Source organism: Carassius carassius, chromosome 46 (assembly GCF_963082965.1).
Source record: "Carassius carassius chromosome 46, fCarCar2.1, whole genome shotgun sequence".
NCBI classification, from domain to species: domain Eukaryota; kingdom Metazoa; phylum Chordata; class Actinopteri; order Cypriniformes; family Cyprinidae; genus Carassius; species Carassius carassius.
The window spans coordinates 2,594,485-2,616,656 of record NC_081800.1 but is presented as its reverse complement, the minus strand read 5'-3'; the positions used below and the strand labels follow the sequence as shown (position 1 = coordinate 2,616,656).

The following is a 22,172-nucleotide window of genomic DNA, read 5'->3' as shown; positions in this document are numbered from 1 at the left end:
TCAGTCTGGCCGTCAAGGCCCTCAATGAGAAGGCACGGAGGGCATTTTATGCCATTAAAGCACGGTTTGGCCATTTAAAATTAACAATTAGAACATGGATTAAATTATATCAGGCAATCATCAAACCAATCCTACTGTACGGGAGTGAAATTTGGGGACCAATATTAAAATTTGAAAACTGGGACAAAAGTCTCTCTAGAGAGAGAGAGAGAGGGAGAGAGCGAGAGAGAGAGAGAGAGAGCGAGAGAGAGAGAGAGAGAGAGAGAGAGAGACACTGTAACAACACTGAAGACACATGCAGTGAACGGGTGGATGGGGGGGTGGTAATAAAGTGTGTTTCTGAATGAGCTTGAAGACAGTGTGAAAAGATAATGCTATAGCATTTAAAAGGCTTTTGAGAAAAGGTTTATTAATACAAAAACCAATTCACCCAAAAAACATCCAGGTCAATGAATCATTACCATTAAACACTAATAATAACACATGAATGAAACAGGCACAGGATATGATTCATCTTCACAGTGGTAAAGTCCAAATCGAACAGCATGCAACACAAGTTTGACTTTACAGAACGCAAAACTACAATTTGGTCCAACAGATTTCAAACTACTGCCAATTAAAACGGACTAACTTTAACATATTATAAAACTGCGATGTCCAGTTCGACTAACTTCCTCTACTGGGTTACATAAGTGTATCAGGAGCCTAAAGGAACAGTTCACCCGAAATGCAAATGCTCTCATCTTCTACTCACCCTCATGTCATTCTGAACCTCACAAACACAGAAGAAGAGCTGTTTTTATCTGTATAATGAACGTCAGTGTGGCCCAAAACTACTCGGCACATATTTATATAATATCTTCTGTTGAGTTCCTCACAGAATAGAAATGCATACAGGTTTGGAACAGCAGAGTGAGAGTAAATAATGGAAGGGTTGTCATCTTGGGGTGGACTGTCCCTTTAAGAGCAGAGTCTCTGAGTACACAGTCAGATCAAGCCAGCAGCTGCACTAATGAAACTAATAATACAATACTGTCCTCTACTGGTTAGGACAAGAACTCATTCAGTACACTAACTGCAGAGAGAAACACACCTCCAACAAGGGCTCAGTTGAACCGCTTCTTAAAAGCATAGAATAATACAAAACACACCAAGAGAAAAGCTTATTCCTCTGCTCTGAATTAGCTGACACTCACGAATCTCACCTTAATGATTCAATTTCAGTATGTTCTACCCTAAAAGCTTCGGACAAGACTCACCTTATGTATCTATATCAGACTGCTCTGTTCCAGTGGCACAAATCTGCTCCGCAAACTGTACTATATAAACAAAATCAGTTATAGCATTTGAATTAATTATAGATTGGCAGTATAGATTTATGTATTTTGACAGCTATGAATGTGTATGGAAATATTTTATTTAATATATGACTCCGTTTAAATAAGTAAATCACCACAATTACACCAACAGGAACTTTGGCATGACCAACATTAGTGTATGCAGAATAATATATACATATATATATATATATATATATATATGATAATAGCCCTGAATCCCAATCTATTTCTTTCTTTGTGTAAGCTCAAGCACTGATTTTTGGTGGTGTTCAGCTGGGGATCCATATGTTCCTCACATCAGTTTTCCAAGAGCGAGCGCTGTAGAGCTTCCTGGATCATGGCTTGCTCGTCTGTAGAGTAGTCCTAAAAGATACAACAAAGATGTATTTACTCCTGATTACAGTCTCAGCTCAGTCCACCGCCCACCAATCACACTCAGTCTCGACTGAGAAGGCATCTATTTGCACTTTATATGGAAGGCATTTATAATCTAAACATTAAGTGGTTGTTTTTTTCCATGAAAACTCTTGCTTGAGTTTGCTTTTATAACGCTTTTATTTATTTGTGTGTGTGTGTGTGTGTGTGTGTACAAAAAAGCAAACAGCAAGATTGATCCATGTTATAGCTAAAAAAACAAAGGAATGATTTATATTCTTGAATAGCTAGACATTAAATCTGAACAAGATCTCTTTGGTCAACACTACGACAGGTTTGTTGAGTTTCTTTGGACACTGGGAAACCAGAGCATGGTAATGTTGTGATGTACTTACCACAAAGGTGTCATAGGAGAAAGCATGTCTCATTCGGATGTGTTGAAAGAAGTCAGTGCTCCTGTAATTAGGGTCGCCCCAGGGCATTGAGGCACATATCGGACACACCTGCAGGAGTGGAGACAAGGGTACTATTAATACTAAGAGTGTGTGATATAGCAGAAACAATGCTGATATGTGTACCTTTTTAGTCATATTCAATATATAGCTATATGTAGATTTTCACAGAAAGGCTTAAAAAAGTGACTTTCACGACTTGGCCACTTCTAGGAATTTTCACCTGCTCTCCGTGTTAGTAATCAAGAAGCTCAGAAATGGCCCTTTCACTCTGGTATACTGTACACACACACACACAGACACACACACACACCCACACACACAGCTCAGAGCGCGGTCGAGGAGCTGCACCAGGAGCCTCACCACGGGACGCGGGTCGTGTGCGTGTCTCGAGGTGCAGTGCTCCACCAGACCGTCCTGGTCAAAGTGCTGTCTGCTGCAGAAGGGACAGGCGAACGTGTACCGGTTCGGCACGGAGCTGAAGGAACAGGAAACCAGGGTGGACAAGGCAAGATTAAGGACACTTCTGATTCATTTAACTGCAACTATTTTCTTATTCAAGATGGAATTAGGATCTGATCATGGCTTTGATCGAGTGACTTTTGGTGTAATTTAATGTGATGTTTGAAGTTAATGTCTTTTTCATACTTTGAAGAAAATGTGTAAATAACAGATACGTTACCTGACAGTGGAAGGCTGGTTCTTTGAAATGGCCTTCATACCTTCCTTGATAAAGTCTTGATATTTAGAGCAAGCCCCTGTGTGGCTTCTCATGTCAGACAAAAGAACCTGGTGGAGAGTAGATTAAACACCTTAGATCACGACAAACTCATTTATTTGTTTGTATTTGTCATGTCAAATTTCAAAATTATATATTATGCAACTGTAATTGTAGTGTGAATGCATTATGACACCTCTGAGCAGTCTGTGTAAATACATCTAAATGACACTTAATTCTGTTATTAATAACTCTTCCTCATGTCGTTCCAAACCCATCAGACCTTCGTTCATCTTCAGAACAAATTAAGATATGTTTGATGAAATCAGAGAGCTCTCAGACCCTCCCATAGACAGCAACACAGCTGAAATGTTCCCAGGCCCAGAAACACAGTAAATGCATCGGTAAAACAGTCCATGTGACATCAGTGGCTCAACTTCAGTTTTGCAGAGCTACGAGAATACTTTTTGAATACTTTTAGAAAAAAATAAAAGAATTATTCAACAATTCTTCTCCAGAGAGTTACGTCTTCTGCCATCCGAGTATCCAAGAACATAATCTGCGCAGTCAAGCGTTGTTTACGTTTGGGGGAAGTGTGTGCATGCATTGTGATACTCTCTAAATCGGTGGAAAACTGTAACTCAGTGGAGAAGAATTGCTGAATAAAGCCATTATATTTTTCTTCTTTGTGCAAAAAAGTATTCTTGTAGCTTCACAAAATTGTACTTGAGCCACTGATGTCACATGGACTATTTTACTGATGTCTTATACTTTGTTTATTAGAGTTGTGTTTCTGTCTTTGGGAGGGTCAGAGAGCTCTCAGATTTCATCAAACATATCTTAATTTGTTCTGAAGATGAACGAAGGTCTTAAGGGTTTGGAACGACATGAGGATGAGTAATTAATGACTGAATTATCATTTTTGGGTGAACTATCCCTTTAAGAAGCAGTTCATGTGCCACTTCTGCAGTGTAAAGATGGCTTTTGTTCAGGTTTCTGGACTGTTAACAGCCTTACAATGCCCAATTATTCGAATCGAATGTATTGATAAGATGACAGATACATTTGTTAGGGTTAGAAAACAAAATGCCCTTATAAAAAAGGTAAAAATGCCCTAAAATCAATTTAGTGGAGCAAATGCTGCCCCTACAGAAAAAGTATATTTCTGTGACTACTGTGAACTAATGACCACACACACACAGAATATGAAGCTCTCTGGGGGTCAGTTGTCCATAACAGGACTAAATCAACCAAAACACAAGCACAAACACACACACAGAAAGATACTGACTGGCAAAATCCCCCAAAAATATGAAGATACTTTTTTTTTTGTCAAGTTCACACTCCTAATTCTCACTAGTATCTTCAATATTCCCTGCACAGCCATTCAAGTTTGTTTTCTATTATCCCTGCATCTGTTATTATTGTACAGTGTATTTCACATGTCCCTAACGACTGCTTGATTGATTATATATCGGTCTGACGGTCTCTTCCTGACTAAGTGGGTGGAATAACACTTATAAATACCACTGCACAGTATTTAAATATAACTTAAACAGTTGAACCACACACCTCATTTTTACAGCCTTTGCACTTTCCGATTGATCTTTTCATCTCATTTTGTATATCCTCTGCTTTTTTCCACTTGTGTAGGTCAGACCTGCAGACTGCACACACAGGTTTCTGAGGCCGCAAGCACTCCTTAAGACAGCTCTCACAGAATCTGGCCAAAACAAAAAGGAGATCTTTTCACTAAAATATAGAAGACATATAACACACACACACACACACACACACATATATATATAGTAGGACTTTTTTGTCCCTTGATCAAATATGCACATTTGGCTACACACACACACGTGCACCTGAAGTCAGATTTTCCCCAGATTGAAGTAATAATCTACTCCATTATGTATTTCAATGCATCTCATCCAGGTAGGCTGTCAATAACGTATCATGGTATTTCTCTTGTAATCAGTTATACTGGTGTTATGATTGTCAGTAATGTACGAGCTTTAAAATTCATCCAAAAAGTATTCATAGAAGGACAATATGTTGTAGTTTGTTCCAAATGAAAGGCATGATTAAGCGAGCACTACAACTCCCAGCATGCCGCACTGCACAAGTTTTGTACACAAGCAAAACTGAAAGTAACCAATTTCTCTTTTGAGAAATGCTCAACACAATTGCATTCATTAATGGTTATTCGACACGGTCATGTAGAGATTTAATTACAAGGCATGGAGGATGCGCGTCGGTTTCACGTGATGACTTGATTAACATGAAACTAATCAACATGTCAAACGAGAAGTTACTGCTGCGAGGCTCGAGCCCGCGAGGATACTCACGTGTGTCCGCAATCTGTGGTCATCGGAGAGATAAATATCTCCAGACACACGGGGCAGAGGTAGTCCTCGTATTCCGCATCGATCACATCGGTTTGGGGCTGTGTTGTGAGCATAGCCATGTCTGCTGCGCTGGGTTCCGTCTTCTTGAACTCTAACAAGGGAGGAGCAACTACTCAGCTGATCTCGTGCACACGCGTGAGGAAATACAGCAGTACTGCCTCGTTTGACCAATGACAACAACAAGCGTTGTGGGTAAACAAATGATTGCAATGTACTACCTAGAGTGAGCGTGTAGTCTTTTATTGAGGAGTTATGAGTGCGATATGGCTAGTGGTATCCGATTCTTGAGCGAATCGCGGACATGAACCGGATCTTTTAAATGATTCAGAAGGCGTGAGTGTGAAAATGAATCACTCGACTGCGAGGTAGATTATTTTCGAGGGTGAAACTGAGATGGGTGAGATATAGACAACACGATATTTTACTGAAGAAAAAAGGTCTGTCAACTGGAACGACAGCAACAAACTGGAGCACATTGACACCGACTGACTCATACACTTAAAAACTTAATGCGTGTAAGGTAACTGAAAACAGCACGGCGTTTGAGCAAACATTTATTTAACGCTCAGAAAAGAAGGCGTTAAGCGCCGCGCGGAGACTTCTGGGAACTCTTTTGAGCGATGACTCCACTGAATCGAATCGTGAAGGCGAACCGGCTCTCTGAATCAATCGAACGTTCCTGCAGCCTGCAGCCTCGGGAGCGCGCAGGGGAGGTAGTGTGGCGCATGCGCAGTGCGGCGGTGGGGATTTCCAGCGGAACATGAAGGTAAGAGGCGCTGGATGATGGGGAGAGGGCGGCTCGGTAATGGACCTAACTAGCACTGCGTGACACTGAACGGGCATGTTTACATTCACGTCTTGTTCTTACTGAGGTAATTAACAAGTAATCACTGTACGGTGTACTGTTAATGTGCTTGGTGTGTGGATTTACAGGGCCCTGCAACTGCGCTAATGTTAGCCGTGCTGTGCTAGCTGCATCTGATATCTGTCAAAGATGAGTTTGAAACGAGTTAGAGTCGAGTGACGACTTAAGTAATGTCTGTCCCTTTAAAAACAACAACAATCCTATTTGTGAGCACAGATCAGCCGGACTGCTGACTACTGCCAGATTTATTTGCTGTAACGTTAAGTAAAGGAGACTGTCAGATTAGCTGTGTGGCTAACACACGTCACTGTTTGTGTCACTGTAGCAGTGGAATGCAGATATAATAGAATTAGTTATTATAGAATTAGGAGTTTTTAGCTTTACCATGTTCAGTAAGATGTTGTGATTACGATATTGTGATGTATTAACACACTCTGATGAAGTACATGGACATGCCTGATGTTTAGTCTTAGTGTGAATGTAGCATTTTGAAATGACAGCCTGCATCACTGAAGGTAAATGGAATAATGTGCAAGTGTTCAGTTGGCAGCCTAACCATTGAGACTGAAGAATAAAGTGCTTCGTGTGGCCTCAGTGCACACAGTCCACATCATCTGTGCACTATTGGCAGGTGCAGGAGGAAACCTGTGCCTGCAGAGCTGTGGGGAAGTTCTGCGTTCCTGTCATTCACACAATGGACCAGTCAACTGGTTTCAGCCAAGGTCATCTTTAGAAAACCTGGGGAAAGCTGTCTGTTAGCGTCCCCATTCACCTGAATGAATGCAGGACCCCTGGATGTACTGTTGTTCATCGCTGCTGATGGGAACTTGGTCTTGCGCAGACATTTTTGAGCCAATCACCTGAGCAGTGAATACTAACTGTCTGATCGAAACACAGTCCCAGGCGCTTCGCTGCTGGCTGTCTTAACTCAAGCATTCATGGAAATAAACAGGTCAAAAGTTTAGTCCATTGTGCTTTTTAGTTTTTTAATTGCCACCAAAAAAAGACTCATCATCTTTATTATAGTGAAACATTTGCTGTGTATATGTTGCTTGAATAGAAGAAAAAAAAAGTATAAAAAAAAATGTATTTCCCAAAATGGTATTATGTCATCTAGGAGCAGCATGCAAACTCTAACACGTCTCTCTCAGTTGAATCTAGAGATGCACCGATTGACCGGCCAGGAACCGGAATCAGACGATTTTCCGTGTGATCTTCCCAGACCGGGGATCATAGGCCGGTCAGCCTCACCCCGTGCCAATTCTGAGGCGGCCCGTTTCGATGTCTCATCTGCACCCATCCGCATGTAAACATGTCGTCGCGTGGAAGTTCTTCACTGTGAGTGAAGAAGACACAAAGTTGGCAGCTTGTGATACGTGTAGGGCCAAAGTTAACCGTGGGGGAGCCACAGGGCTCGATTAACACTTGTCCGGGACACGAAAAGTGAGAGGGAATTTTACTTGCCCAGCGAGACAAGAAGCTTGATTTTATTGCATTCAGTGTAAACGGCGCAGCCTGAGTTAGAGACAGAAACAAACAAATGACAAAACAAATGAGCACAACAGCACTCACACAAAGTAATACAAGCATACTATATTTATAATATTTGATATAGGTTCGCACTACACAACTAAGATGTTTCCCCAAATATCAGCACAATCGCAACGTGACACTGTTTTTATACAATAGTAGTTCAATAAACAAGAAGTTCAAATGAAGTGACTTATATTTTATAGTTTTTGCACAATTTCACAAATGAAAATCTTTCCAATCCAATCCACAGTAATTAATTACTGTAATTAACAAGTCCAAGTAATTACTGAATACATTTTTGAACGAATCAAGTGAGTCAAGGATTCAGTGAGCCGTTCTAAATGAATCAGCCGTTTGAACGAATCGGTTGAATGAATGACTAAATGACTCACTCATTCAAACAGTCATTTACCGCCATCTGCTGGTGGTTTGTGTTCATATTAAAAGTGTCATTGCATTTATCCCAGCATTTCTTATTTGTTTGTTAAAAACTTATTTAATAACAATCTTCTAACAATCCCGTCTCAGCTTCATTAACCAGTCTGTGTAAATACAGTACATCTAATGCCACTTCAGATGCAGCCATGGAAAGATAAAGTTTGTTGATGCTGCTTTCATTCAAATGACGACAGCTCTACACTTCCTTTATTATTCTAACTGAAGAATTTGAAACAATGTAAAAGAAAATGCCCATTTATTAACATGGTGGGAAATGGCATCTGTTTTGTTACAGCAACTCCTTTCTACCTCTTTAATTTTTTCTGTCACAGAGCACTTTTGAGAGTTTAGTCAGAGAACATCTGTAACTTAGTCCAGATTGGGGGAACTTTTAATGTTTAATAATTTATTTATTTTTATTTTATTATTATTTATAATTTTTTTTTTTTTTTTTGCATTAAAAAAAGAGTATATTTTTGTTTGTACATGCTGTCAATTATAGTTCTTAGAATGAAAATAGGAATCGGTACAAATTGATATCAGCAGGTCACACTTGCAAAAAAAAAAAAAACTGAATCGGTGTATCTCTAGTTGAACCCTTACAAATCCAATCCAAAGAATTATCCACACATTATTATTCAAATAACCAAAACAAACAAATAAAACCAGAGAAAATGTCCAACAGATTGAATCTAGGCCTAACTATAATTAAGACCATCGTGATTATGTAAATGTCATTCTCCTGGTCTGCTTTGGTCTCTCTGTGATGTGTGCATGTATTATGAACTAGCTCTGTGACTGAGGCAAGTCCTCACTTATTAGACTGCAGCCTGAGGGGTGTTCTCAAACAGGTTTTGTTCTTCTGTCGTTGCAGCAGCTGGCAGCATTGGACATGGTGTTTTTAATGTGTGCTCCTCTCCGCAAACCCTGATCTTCAACCTGCTGCAGGGGGGAAGCCTGGCAGTGAGGGCTCAATAAATTGAGGACTCTCCATCCAGCACCAAAATCAGCCACCTTCTCATGTCATGTTCCTCCTTTTGAGGTCTTTTGGCTAATGAGCAACATAGAGATGCCCATTACAAGCCCTGGGCAAGGCGTACGCCCAAATTAAACCAAGCACATCTTCACTTTCATTATTCCATATCGCTCGTTGGAGGATGGCCGCAGCTTGCTGACTGCCCCCCGTCACACTGCACCGTTGTCCCAGGCCTTCCGGTGTCCAGTGGGAGAGAGGACTTGAGATGGCAAGGAGTCCCGTTTAAAAGAAACTCCTGGATTGTAGGATAAGAGGTTGCATGCTACGCGGCCCACTGCCACCGATGGATGCCAAGTTGCGAGAAGATCTATTCCGCAGGTATGTGGCGTCTTTGGAGAAACGGCTTGAGGAGGCGGCCGGTGAAGGAGATAGACAAGGAGCCAAGACTGAGGAGGCACTGATATCTACTGCAACAGCACTGTTGGGCTCTTACCAGCTCGATCCAGGGCAGCGCTTCCGCTTGGTTCGGTTCTATGAAACTGCTGAGAACTCCCTGAGGACTCAGAGGAGCGCAAACTTGCAGACATTGGAGATGGCCTTTGCGACGCTGGAAACCATCTGTACCAACTTACTGCTCTTTCCGTGGAAGAAAGAGTTCCGCTGCATTAAAGTGAGCAAACAGATTAAAAGATTCATTGTGGTTGTTTCTTCAGTGAAGCACAAATGTAAAGATGTTCATTTTTGGTTGTAGTTTCAGTGTGAAATGTGTAGTATCAGAGAGACAGTACTGTAATTATTCAGCCTTTAAAGTTTGTGAATGTAAAAACATGAACACATGAACGCCATAAATATCTTTTCTTTTGACTGTTCTTTGACTCTTACAGACCTTCACAGGGCCGTACGTGTACCAGTTGCAGTCGGTGATATGTGACGCAGACCTGCGTTCGCTGCTGCGCTCCATGGGCTACTCAAGAGACCAGGAGCTGCAGTACCATGTTCGGGACCATCCAGGTGGAGCCTCGCACCTCCGGCAGCTGGCCTTCGAGCTGCTCCTGGCCCAGGCTGAGTGCCGTCTGCTCGGCGAGGTGGTGTCCATGTCTCGGGGCTTTGCCTCGGAGCTGGAGGCTGTGGAGGTGAGGAGGAACACCAGAGAAGATGCGGCAGGGTGCGCTGATGCCCTCCGCCGACGAGACAGCCTTACAGGAGACTTGTCCCGCCTGTCGGTGCGGCCGCTGGACATGGACCGTGCCCATCTAAGGCGAAGCGGTCGGCCGTCCAAGTCGGTGGATGTAACAGACAGCGCAGGACACTGGCACCAAGCCAGCAAGCCAGTGCTGAAGGCCTCGCTCAGCCTGCGCAAAGAGCCATTGTTCGTCGACACAGAAGAAGACCTGAAGGATGAAATCATCCGCCCGAGTCCATCGCTGTACCCTGTGGCGGCGCCGCCCTCTTACAGCCCAGTGGCTGACTTCTTCCCGATTCAGTCGCCCCCATCTGAGCCATACTCCTACCACTTGTCCTCACTGGATGAGGTGGACTTGTACACTGAGCGGGGTCTGGGCGGCCACCAGATGCCCTCAAGGCCACAGAGCCGGGAGCCTCGAGAGTCCCGGGACAGTTGGGTCCTGAAGGGGCATGTGATGAAGTGCCAGGGCTGTGGCATGTGCTGTCCTTCGCTCTCCTCTTGCCAGAGGTGCGACATGATCTTGTGTTCGTCCTGCCATGCTGTGGAACCGGCGCCTTGTTGTGGCTTCCAGGATTACACTAAAACTTCCCGCCCTTTGGATGGCTACATGCACATCAAGGAGAAGTTGTCGGTCTACTCCAACACCCACCCTCACCCTCACCCTCTTCCCCACGCTCAGTCCCACTCGCTGTTGCTGGACAAAGCTGTGATGAGCACCAAGCTGTTTCCCGGTAAGGCCATGGGTTCGGGCAGCAGTCCGGTGGTGGGCTCCATGAGCAGCGGGGGCGAGCGGATGAGTGTGGGCGGCTCTCGCTGTGGCTTCTGCAACAAGCCAGGCGCCTCTCACACCTGTGTCAACTGCTCCAAGGTGTCATGTGACATGTGCACGGGCCTCTACGGCAGTGATGTGTGCACCCGCAAAAACCCTCATCATAACTTTGTGCCCAATCATCAGCTTAATTTCAAGTCCAGCACCATATCCCACCTCGTGTACCGATAGACCAGGAACACAGTGTGCACTACACCTCTTTTATCTCTGCTTTTTCCACCCTTGACTTTTTTTTTGTTAACTTTTCCCGCTTTCTTTCTCAGTTGGCAGCTGTTTGGTTTTGGTCATGTGATCTTGCTGTGCATTTCCTGCCCTCAGTAGCTCTACTTTATAAAAAAAAAAAGCAGTTTGACCGGATATTTCCATTCAGAATCAGTGTTTGATAACTAGAAAAATAACCATGCAGCACATAGCAACTGTGAATGACTTGCAGAGACCCTGGGACTGAATCGGGTAAGTGGGAACTTCTCAAACTTGAACAAAAAAATAAATTACACTGGAAGTAAATAGTATATATTTTGAATTGTGATTCTATAGATCTATGTAGATTATCGCTCTCATGGTGGGGTGGTGTTCCCAGTTGAATGGGGCTTCAGTTGTGAGTTTGTATGGGACTTCTAGTTGCTGTTAAGTCACTATATTGAGTCTTCTGACGAGAAATGCCTTGTGGGTTTATTAACCCCTAAGAAGTCAGCCTACACTGATCAAAATGCTGCTGTTGAAAGTAACCCAGGAGGGAACGCTCCTGGCCTCTGACATGCTTTGCAAACACCATGAAGCTCTTCTAGTTGAACTCCATGCACATACTGTATGATTATGTCAGTAGATATTTGTTTTCCTCTGTACAGGTTTCCTTTACAAGGAGCCTGTTAAAAAAATATTGTAATATATGTCAAGACATTGAAATGGAGAATAATTTAATATTTTGCTATGCTGACTGTCATTAGAAACAAGTATTTTTTTTTATATATTTAATTTATTGTACAATACATTTATGCTTATGTGTACGCATACCATGATAAACTAAAGTGTTACAACTGGGTGAATGTCACAAATTATTTATTGGGTCATATTTTACCCCACAATCCAATGAAGATACGATATTTTACATTAAAAATATATTATAGTATTATAATTACTGCAGTGCAAAAATACAGAGATGCAGTATTTAAACACTTCCTTCATGATCCAGAGAATGAATATATATATACATACATATATAAAATTAGCATATGCTTTGACTTATACTACTTTATTCTTATAGTGGTACTTTAGAAATGTTGTTTTCACATTACGGTTATGAGATTTAGAACTTGCAAAAATATTTTTTCTTTGTACACAAAAAAAAAATAAAATAAAATGCTGTGTTTTTATTTTTTGTTTTTATTTATTTTTTATTTGGGGGTAAAATATGATTTGGACAAGTTTTTTTGAGATTCACCCTAATTGGCCTGATTTTTCCTTGTAGATAACACTAATTATATATATATAGGTTTTTATTTATTTTTGTGTTAATTTTGTGCACCTGTATTAACAGAACTAAGTCAGTATATCATCTGGTCACATATGCTTAATTTGGGAGCTCTTTCAGCGTGCTCCCTGCTGCCTGTCCATCCAGTGTCATAGAGCCAGGGCCAAAAGTCTGTCAGGGAAACAGAAACTAGCACAAGACATAACGGTGGCATGTTTTTATGAAGTACCGTCAGTATGTTTTTGATTTAGTGAAACGAGTGTTAATGGATGCAGTCAGTGGTTTATCTCTCCTTACCTTCGTCTGTCTGTTGGATGAAACTCTTCTTATACTCTGCAGTTGTTTCCAGTACAAAGCGGCAGCCAAGGATCATTTGATTGGATTTAACACTCAAGTGACAGCATGATTAACCAATCAAAAGTGCAATGTGCCTGACACCCACAGGCTGTGAAGACAGCGTAACTGAGCCGTTTGAGAGTGTTTGAACCCTGGGTGATGGATAATGTGTGTGTGACTAAGCCACTTTCTCTCATCTTAACCTGTTGATCAGTTTGTGTGGTGACTTCACTGATGAGTGAGTGGACCCTGACATGCTCCTCCATCCGTGTGTGTGTGTGTGTGTGTTTCCCCTGTCCATGAAGCATAATTCACATCTGCAGAGGTCCGATCTCTCTGGCAGACCAGTTTGATCTTCAGTGGAGATGTGATGGGGCGAAGGCTGGGTGGGATGGGAGTTAGCCAACATGTTTGTCAGTGAAAGTATAATCCTATAATTATGTAAATTAATTAAAAGCGATGATTTTATGAAATAATTTCAAAAATAAAGTTCTACAAAAAACACTGCCTCTGGTGTTTGAGTTTTGGATAAATCATGAGCTGGATCACTACAGCTCGGGAACTATCGGGATGAACAAGAAAAAATAATAACAATAATGGTTTCGGTAGAAAATTGTTAAACAAAGCTGTTTTAAAACGACCACATTGATCCAAATGTTTTCACAATAAAATTACTATTGGTTTGAGTTCATATATTTCATCAGTGAACACTTAAGCATAATCATTAAACAGCATTTAGAGCAAGGGATGTTTTCACTCTTGAATTTGTTACAGACATGAAGCAATGCACTGCAAGGGACATATTTTAGGTTACTTTTGTATATTCTACAAAACTACAATTATTTGAATTACTTAAATACACACAGAGGCACACTGTAACATAAGAAGATTGGACAGCAGAAACTGATCCAGGAAACTTCATCTTTCAGAGTGAGACTGACTGTAAACCTGAGATTGCTCGCTCGATCAAGAAGTTATTTTATATTTACCCGTTACATTTATATCTTGAGCGAATTTGAGTGGAGTGGCATGTCAATGTAGAACACAATAATGTAAACGCATGAAGGGTCAGATCTGCGAGGTCCTGCAAACTGAGGTAAGAAAATCTCTATTACCTTTCAAAAATAATTAAAGTATAACAAGTATTTTCTAAAGTGGTAACGTTACTTGGTTTAAAAAATTTGAAAACCACTGGTTTAAAGAAATGGTGTACAATTAAATCCTGTTCTTAACCCTTTCTTCTTTCTTCTTGTAGAGTCATCAAGGATCCAGCTTATTATTGGCTCATTGGTTAGAACTTGTTCATCTGCTACATTGCACTATAACTTCTGGTGGAGATTCAGTGACTTCTTGTGATAGGTTGTGATTTTACTTAGTTTAATAAAAATGTGCATAATTTGATTTTACTTGTTTTACTAAATGCACTGTATAGCTAGGGTTCTGATTAAAAGTGTAACTGGAAAAAAAAATATCTGAGCTTGCATAATCATAATAATATTTTGTTGATACAAAGTTGATATTTTAAGAGGATTTATTTTTGGTGTTATTGTTTTTATTAATACAGGACCGTACAGAAAGCGCACAAGTGGGAGAGAGTGGAGGGGACAGGTCAGAAAGGACCTAGAGCTGGGACTCTTCAAGGGTCCCCCTCGATACAAATCACATTCTGTGTTCCCCGCGGTAAAAGAGACGCCAGTCCGGGGAGTTCCCCCTCGGGGCCCCCTCTGATGCCGGAGCCCCACGTCACCCCAGTTTCCATCCTCAAACTGTTCAACAGTTTTCACTGCACAAATGTACAAATCTCTTGTATGAGACACAGTAGGAAAACATGTTTTCACAGAAACTATAGCTTTCTATATAGTTTTCTATATATAGTTTTCTAAATAAAAGATCAGCTGGTTTCAGTCATAAAAGTACAAGGGTTTCTCTTGCAATTTCAGCACAAAAAGTATATTATTTTACAAAAACCTTTAAATACTCTTGTATTTGGATTGTTCTTCTACAGGTTTTTAACAATACATCCATGCACAAACACTGCAAGTTAAAGTTTGGGATTATTTTCATCTGTTTAAGACCGTATGTTTCCAAAATAAAACAGCTTTTTTACAATTTTGAGCATGTGGTAGTTTATTAAAGTGGATTGTAAAGCCATTGCTGCCAGTCATTTTAACCTAATGAATGTACAGTGTTGATCTGAATGCACACTAGGCTCTAATTGAATGTACAGGTGTGTATATACCCATGTTGAATGGTATCACAGAGAAACATTGCATTATCAACGTTGATTCAATTTGCAAAATCAACACCTAATTCAAGGTTAATCCAATGTCTACAGAACAACCTTAATTCACCCATGATGAAGGTCAGACCATGAAACAACGTCGCGATTTCAAAGTTGATCCAATTATCAAAATTGAGACATAATCCAGCATTGATTCAATCATGGATTCACAGATGAATCAACGTTGAAATGCCTGCTGGGATAGTTTGAGTTACTTTAACCCCATCTTCTTTGCATATTAATTTGGGTGATGTAGGTATGTGAGGGAGAATTTGATCTAGCTGTTTCATGTGGTTTAGATCAGCCATCTTTTATTCTCTTTTAGACAGAAAAAATCCTTTTGTGGGAGACTTTGAGCTGTAACTTTGCAGATCTTATACATGCACAAACAGCTGCATAACACACTAATGAAAAGGAAAAAATTAAAACACATCATATGACCCCTTTCAAGCGTTATTTGCCCAGGCAACATGTTTGTATTTGTACCTAACTGATATTCTAGTAGTCCAGCTGCCTGTATAGTGATATTTATTGTCTTTATTTATTGCACTTATCATTTTAATTATTAATTTATCACTTTTCAGGTCCATTTATTTATAGATTTTTTTTCCCCCTTAGACAGAAACGTTCAATCGTAAACTGTTATAAAACAAATTATTACATCCTTAAAAAAACTTAATAAATACTAACGCATTTACATTTGCATTTAGAATAATGCATGTAAAGAGTCAACCACATTCCATGGCGAGAATAAAATTCCGAATAAAAACATCTGTGACGTCACAGTGGCTGGAAGCACCGCGTCATCAGTCGCGTGTTCGTGTGCGAACTTCTCAGTTGAATAAGACTCCTCGCGCAGGTGAGTGTGTTCAGACAGAGAGCATCATGAGCTCTAGAGTGTGTCCTGCGCGGGAGTCGGTGGAGCTCCACAGCAGCTGTGCGCTGTCGGTGCCAGCAGGTGGCGCTCTGACAGCTGGAGCAGCAGGAGCGACAGGTGGTTAATAACCCTCGGGCTTCTCGGAAAGTGTTGTTTTTTCACCGGCAACATTAAGAGTTTAATGAAATCAAATAAAACCAACAATACAATGATGCACTTAATTTAGATCATTTAGGTCTTATTTCCATCTTACTTATGTGCAAATGTATTTATATTCACCATCATTTTTGTATAAGCAAATTCCAATCCACACAGCTGTCATCTGGGGAAAAGGAACAGTAAAATGATTTCCCAAGCCTAAGAAGCCTGATTTTGCAGTAATGCTTACAATCATATACTCATTTCACACTCGGTCTGTGTAAGAGAGAGGGTACTTGTTTAACTATACTTGCGAGGGCCAAATATTTTCCACATATTTCTGTGATGGGTAACTGTAGGGGTAGAGCTTGGAAGAAGACTTCATTAATCTGATATAAAATCAGTGGAAGTATATGCAATGTCCACACTAATATAGTGAAACAAAAGTGTGTGTGTGTGTGTGTATGAATCTTTTAGGGGCTGATAAATAGTGTTTTTTTTGTTGTTTTTTTACGGTTAGTCAGTTTTGACCACAACCAAGGTGACATTTGTATGACCATTTTAATGTTCTTTATGTTCAGGTTGTGTACAGGTAGGCCTATTTGTTCTGTGCCATTTAATGTTTCATAAATGCCTTTTTCCTTTTCAGAAAGCCAAACAAAAAACAAGAGGTGTGGCATCTGTGCTTTCTTCAAGAGAACATGGGAGGCTGTGAAATCTGCTGATGGCTGTTGTTGCAGAGGCAATAAAGTGACACTTTTTCAGCCAAAGACAGATCCAGTAGATCCCCTGAGCCCCCTCGAGTTGACGGCTCTGCAGCATCCAGCTGAAGGTCGGTCTATTGATAATGACTTTTAATTCTGTCCTGCTCTTTCACACCTGGGTCTAGTAACACTAGTATGTCTTTGTACAAAGGAGTACATCAACAGGCTTCTCCTGCAGCAGCCGGTATGGAGAACAACCCGACAGGTCTGTGACAATATTACAGACAGACCCAGTGAGATCCACATATACATGTAGCGGGATGTAGTCTATGGCTGTGAATGAGGTTACATCATCTCAGTTAATAGTACGAGTAGTATGCACAGGGCCAATAATCTTCATAGAATATTTAACAACTGTAACAAATCCCATAACAGAAGATAAAGCTGTCTGTACGTACATAAACTACAGAAATACACTGGCTCTCTTTTTTCACAATAGATAAATGCACAAAATATTGAATCATCTGAATCAGTCTCCTTCCTTGAGATCTCTGTTTGAAGTTCCAAGAAAGCGTATAATTTAGTTTAAATATATTCCCATTGCAAAGGACTGGCTTTTTAAATGAAAGACAATACAATATGTCTTTATTATCAACCGTGATACAGAAGACAAACACGTACTGATGGACTGTTTGTGTTGAGGTTGTCAGGTTGTGTACAGGCACTTTTGTGCCATTTCATGTTTAATAAATGCCTTTTTTCTTTTCTTTTTAGAAAAACAAAGAAAAAACAAGAAGAGTGGCATCTGTGCTTTCTTCAAGAGAACATGGCAGGCTGTAAAGTGTGTTGACCGCTGTCACCACAGAGAAAACCAAGTGAGGCCTTTTCAGCCAGAGGCAGATCCAGCTGATCTCCAGCATGCTTCATCCGGCCTGGAGTCGATGGCTTTCCCTGATTTAGACCGGACTGATCCGAATGCAGATCCAGCTGATCCTGAGCCAGCTAAAGGTCGGTCTACTAATTATTACTCTAGTCTAATAAAGAATTAAATGAATGTTATTTCACGCCTGTGTCTACAAACCCTATTAAGACTTAATAAACAGGACAAATTAGTGTGAGAATGATCTACAGATGATGAGCTTTATAGAGAACGCGAGCGAATGCAGCCAGATCATTTCCATAATGGCCAATGCAATTTACCAAGAGCAGTGCAAATTATCATCAAGAGTGCGTAATCTACTAACAACACAGGCACAAGATGAGTTAAGACACGTGTTTTGGCATTAAATTGACTACCGCAAACATCAGTAAATCACCTTGCCTGATTTAAATACTCTCCCCCCCATACATTTTGTTTTCTGACAAGGAAAACTTCTACAAATGCATATGCAATAAGATCTACTGCAAAAATAACTGCGTCCGTGCCTTTTCATAATGTTTCGCTGCATGTGTTTAGAAAATCTCGACAGTAGCTTTTTAATGCAATTAAATCTGTCCCTACTGTATGTCCGCCTGATCCTATGCATTCAGCATTTAGTCATAAAAATGAAGTTCTTTGTTCTTCACTATGTTATATCTTACTTCTAGAATTAATTTCTAATTCTAATTTCTTTTCTATGTTTCTTTACCTGATTTAATGAAAGTTTTTTTTTTTTTTTTTTTTTTAGAAAAGCAACCAAAAATACAGAAAAAAGGCATCTTTGCATTTGTCAAGAGAACATTGCGGGGTGTAAAATGTGCAACAAAGCAAAACAACGAGGAGCCAGTTGCACCCCAGCCCAACACTGACTCAGGTCCATCTGAAGCAGCTGAACAGAAGCCATGTTCACCTGGACGTGACTCAGCCGACCTACAGAGTCCAGGCCAGTCTGACCCCAGCCAAGGTTCATGTTAATTCTGTCCTGTTTTATTTTGTTTTATTGTTTCTCCTCTGACTGATTGAGATGTCTGGTCTACTAGCTCCTGCTCGTGCATTTGAAGCCTTTATCCGCCATTCAGAATGTCATGAATCATTTAATTAATCAAGTAGTATTTTCCTGATTCACTGTTTAAAGATATTTGATTATTAATCACATTTAGTCTGTGGCTATCTGATCCTCTGAGATACTGCCGTTCATGTAAGACAACCAAATAAACTTGCAATCTCGTATATTAACATGTTCTTTTGTATGTTTTTGCAGTTTCATTTGCCTCCCTTTATGAAGTGAGGACAAAGATTTCTTCGGGAGGATTCGGCACTGTGTTCCGAGGGATTCACAGATCTGATGATCAGGAGGTATGGTCCCTTATTTATTCATTTATTTATTTATTTTAAACATGCAAATCAGACCATTGATCAAGGCTTAGATCAAAGCATGTCAAAATCATTTTGAAAGGAAAATTGTGTTGGTCACAGTATGTAATGTTATTTATTTATAGACTCTAAAGATTTAATGTGAATTTTCTTTTTTTGCAGGTTGCCATCAAATTTATCCCTAAGAGGAGCACAGACCAGTATATTAGGAGGGTAAGTTGGCTAACCTTAATGAATCTATATAAATACACATACAAATCAAACATACTCATAGTAAGCCTTTTTTTCCTCTAGGCTGGGTATCCCAAGCCACTGTTGATGGAAGTAGCTCTAAATCTCCTGTTGAAAAAAGCTCCTATAAGCCCCAACATCGTGTATATGCTGGAATGGTTTGAGGAGGAAGATCAGCACATCCTCATCATGGAGTATCCACAACCCTGCCACAACATAAAGACGTTACTCAAGTACAATCGCCATAAACTGGATGAGACGCCGGCACGCAGCTTGATGTTGCAAGCAGTGCTCGCAGCTAAGCACTGTATCGATCAGGGTGTCTTCCACCGCGACATCAAGCTAAATAACCTACTCCTCAACACAAGGACCATGGAAGTCAAATTAATCGACTTCGGCTGCGGGGACCTTGTCAAAACCTCTGGCTACCAATATGAATTCAGAGGTGAGCTGGCTTTTTCTGTTACTAGCGCAATAAGCTCTAATTGGATCAGATCATCTTGTGTGTAGTGATTTGTGTATTGATTATAAGAACAGATATGTGAAATAGACAAATGGATATCTGCAAAAGTCATCAGTGAATTGAGCTGAAAATCTCTTGCTTTGATGAGCAGGACGATATCGCCCACCTGAGTACTACACGAAACACAAATATCACGCGGGCCCAACAACAGTCTGGACACTGGGCCTTGCACTGTTCAGAATGGTAACTGGACATCATGCTTTTCAAACTGAAAAGGACATTTTAGCTGGCAATCTGACCTTTGACTCCAGTTTATCCAGAGGTGAGAGAATAACACAGACAGTAACACACATGATCTCAGGGAGTTCTTAGCAAAAGCAAATCCCTAAATATCACATGCAAAGTGACAGAGAGGACACTTAAAATGATTCAATGATATGCAGAATCCAGGGAACAAATTACAAACACACTTTAACACACAACATGCTGCATATTGTGGAATCTTTTCCGCACATGACAACATTTTTGTCCACGTGACACACTAAGGACATACGTGTCTAACCAGCAGTCTTATGAAAACCTCCAGAATGCCAGGATGTGATAAGCCGGTGCCTGATACGTGATCCAGACGACAGAGCGACATTACAGCAGCTCTTAGATCACAGATGGTTTAAACAGGAAGATGATCCAGCAGTAGCTCAGGAGTCAGGTAGTGTAACGTAGAAGTGAAGAAAGTGCATTCAAACTAGTAATTGTGAAAGCTGAAGCAGTGCTATCACAAGCTTGAAGTTGTCTTATTAATTAAGCAGATGAATCAAATGATTTCCAGTGAGGACAAGCAGAAACCATCAGACAGCCTGAAGATCCAGAGGAGCAAGTTCAGTGTAGAAAAGGAGCACAACATTGAACAGGAGCACACTTAATGAAAAAAGGAGCACATTTCTTTGCACTAAAAGGAGCAAACTGTGAAAAGTGTAAAACAAGTATTACATCTTATGCTTTATATGTGTTAAAGGGGTCATATGATGTTGCTAAAAAAAACATTATGTTGTGTATTTGGTGTAGTGGAATGTGTTTATGTGGTTTAAGTTTAAAAAAATATTAATTTCCACATAATGTACATTATTAGTGCTCCTCTGTGCCCTGTCTTTCAGAAACATAGATTTTAACAAAGCTCATCGGTCTGAAAAGCGAGGTGAGCTCTGATTGGCCAGCTATCCAGTGCATTGTGATTGGCCGAATGCCTCAAGCGTGTGACGGAAATTTTACGCCTCTTGACATACTGTGATGTCGAGTCTCAGCACGAGGAGACAAAACCAATAAAACCCATTACAAACGAGGCATTTGTTGCATTCAGTGGAGACATAATTACTTACACTGTCTATTTATGTGTTGTGTTGCACCGCTTGACAAAAACAGCACCACAGTATCAGTTTAGTTTTGTCTCAAAGTGCCTTAAAGTCATAACCAGCCATGAAGAAAAGACTAGATGACCAAGTTAATGACTAACTTGTAAGAGTAGCAGCCTATAAGTTTATGCAATCAGTTTTACAGTTTTACAGTCATTGCTTGTGGATATAATAAAAAAATAAATAAAAATCATATATATATAAATTATTTTTATAAGACTTCTCTTATAAAAAGAAATTTTTATTTTATGGTAAATAGACATGTTTAATGGTAAACATGTTGAAGATTAGCGGACAAGCAGTTTCTAAAGTCTAAAGTGTACTGCGTATTGAAGCACACACAAAAACCTCTCACTTCAGTGGGGGGATAAAAGAAGAAGGATGGGCCTCCTCTCGTAGGTCTCCGATTGAGAAATGCTGTCCCGCGCTTCAGACATCTCACAGGTATCGCACAATGGATGCAGTATTCTGTATTCATATTCTCAGATTCAATGAGGCAGTCTAAAACAGTGAATGAACAAAGTCACTGACAGTTTTAAAGTGCCTCACTCATAGAAAACTGTGTTCCACTTCCAAGAAGTGGTACTTCTCATCCAGTGTGTGACCCTCTTTACAAATTGTTTTGTGTAATGTTTAAGCTCCTGGTTGGAGGATTTTTTGACCCTCAAAACTGTCTTGTGGGTTGATTAGTGTATTACCAGCATGGCTGATTTTCACCTGTATTTGGCAGATTGGTGGGTGTTAATTTAAACCCCTGTTCATGACGTAATGCCAATTCAGCTGTCAGGTAGAAGTTTGCTGTGGAGCTCGGCAGACATGTACATTGAGGATGCATCACAACTGCCA

The 22,172-nt window shown here is 40.5% G+C and overlaps 3 protein-coding genes and 1 long non-coding RNA gene across 10 annotated transcripts; 2 read left to right on the top strand and 2 right to left on the bottom strand.

The window, feature by feature from the left end:
• Nucleotides 1-392: 392 nt before the first annotated feature.
• On the bottom strand, nt 393-1,507 carry LOC132129739 (uncharacterized). The gene is made up of 2 exons (XR_009428570.1): nt 1,011-1,507; nt 393-975 (listed from the first exon to the last, which is right to left on the bottom strand). It is a non-coding gene; the product is annotated as an uncharacterized LOC132129739 (long non-coding RNA).
• A 23-nt stretch (nt 1,508-1,530) lies between these two features.
• Nucleotides 1,531-5,493, bottom strand: LOC132129738 (E3 ubiquitin-protein ligase RNF114-like). The gene is made up of 6 exons (XM_059541447.1): nt 5,237-5,493; nt 4,458-4,608; nt 2,850-2,956; nt 2,531-2,645; nt 2,111-2,218; nt 1,531-1,703 (listed from the first exon to the last, which is right to left on the bottom strand). Exons 1-6 carry the CDS (start codon nt 5,353-5,355, stop codon nt 1,638-1,640), a joined length of 666 nt encoding a protein of 221 aa, XP_059397430.1. The 5' UTR covers nt 5,356-5,493; the 3' UTR covers nt 1,531-1,637.
• Nucleotides 5,494-5,755: 262 nt separating this feature from the next.
• Nucleotides 5,756-11,706, top strand: LOC132129736 (spermatogenesis-associated protein 2-like). 7 transcript variants are annotated; one of them, XM_059541443.1, is made up of 4 exons: nt 5,756-6,062; nt 7,313-7,467; nt 9,007-9,778; nt 9,993-11,706. In XM_059541443.1, the coding sequence occupies exons 3-4, from the start codon at nt 9,428-9,430 to the stop codon at nt 11,292-11,294; spliced, it is 1,653 nt and encodes a 550-aa protein (XP_059397426.1). In that variant the 5' UTR covers nt 5,756-6,062; nt 7,313-7,467; nt 9,007-9,427; the 3' UTR covers nt 11,295-11,706. The 7 variants fall into 7 exon arrangements, with proteins under 7 accessions (XP_059397426.1, XP_059397428.1, XP_059397423.1 ...); XM_059541444.1 differs by lacking the exon at nt 5,756-6,062 and adding an exon at nt 6,082-6,168; XM_059541445.1 differs by lacking the exon at nt 7,313-7,467 and having other exon boundaries at nt 9,010-9,778.
• Nucleotides 11,707-17,166: 5,460 nt separating this feature from the next.
• Nucleotides 17,167-21,237, top strand: LOC132129480 (serine/threonine-protein kinase pim-2-like). Its single transcript, XM_059541100.1, has 9 exons — nt 17,167-17,195; nt 17,705-17,938; nt 18,598-18,813; nt 19,111-19,205; nt 19,386-19,436; nt 19,518-19,899; nt 20,069-20,239; nt 20,504-20,626; nt 20,727-21,237. The coding sequence occupies exons 1-9, from the start codon at nt 17,177-17,179 to the stop codon at nt 20,747-20,749; spliced, it is 1,314 nt and encodes a 437-aa protein (XP_059397083.1). The 5' UTR covers nt 17,167-17,176; the 3' UTR covers nt 20,750-21,237.
• Nucleotides 21,238-22,172: the final 935 nt, after the last annotated feature.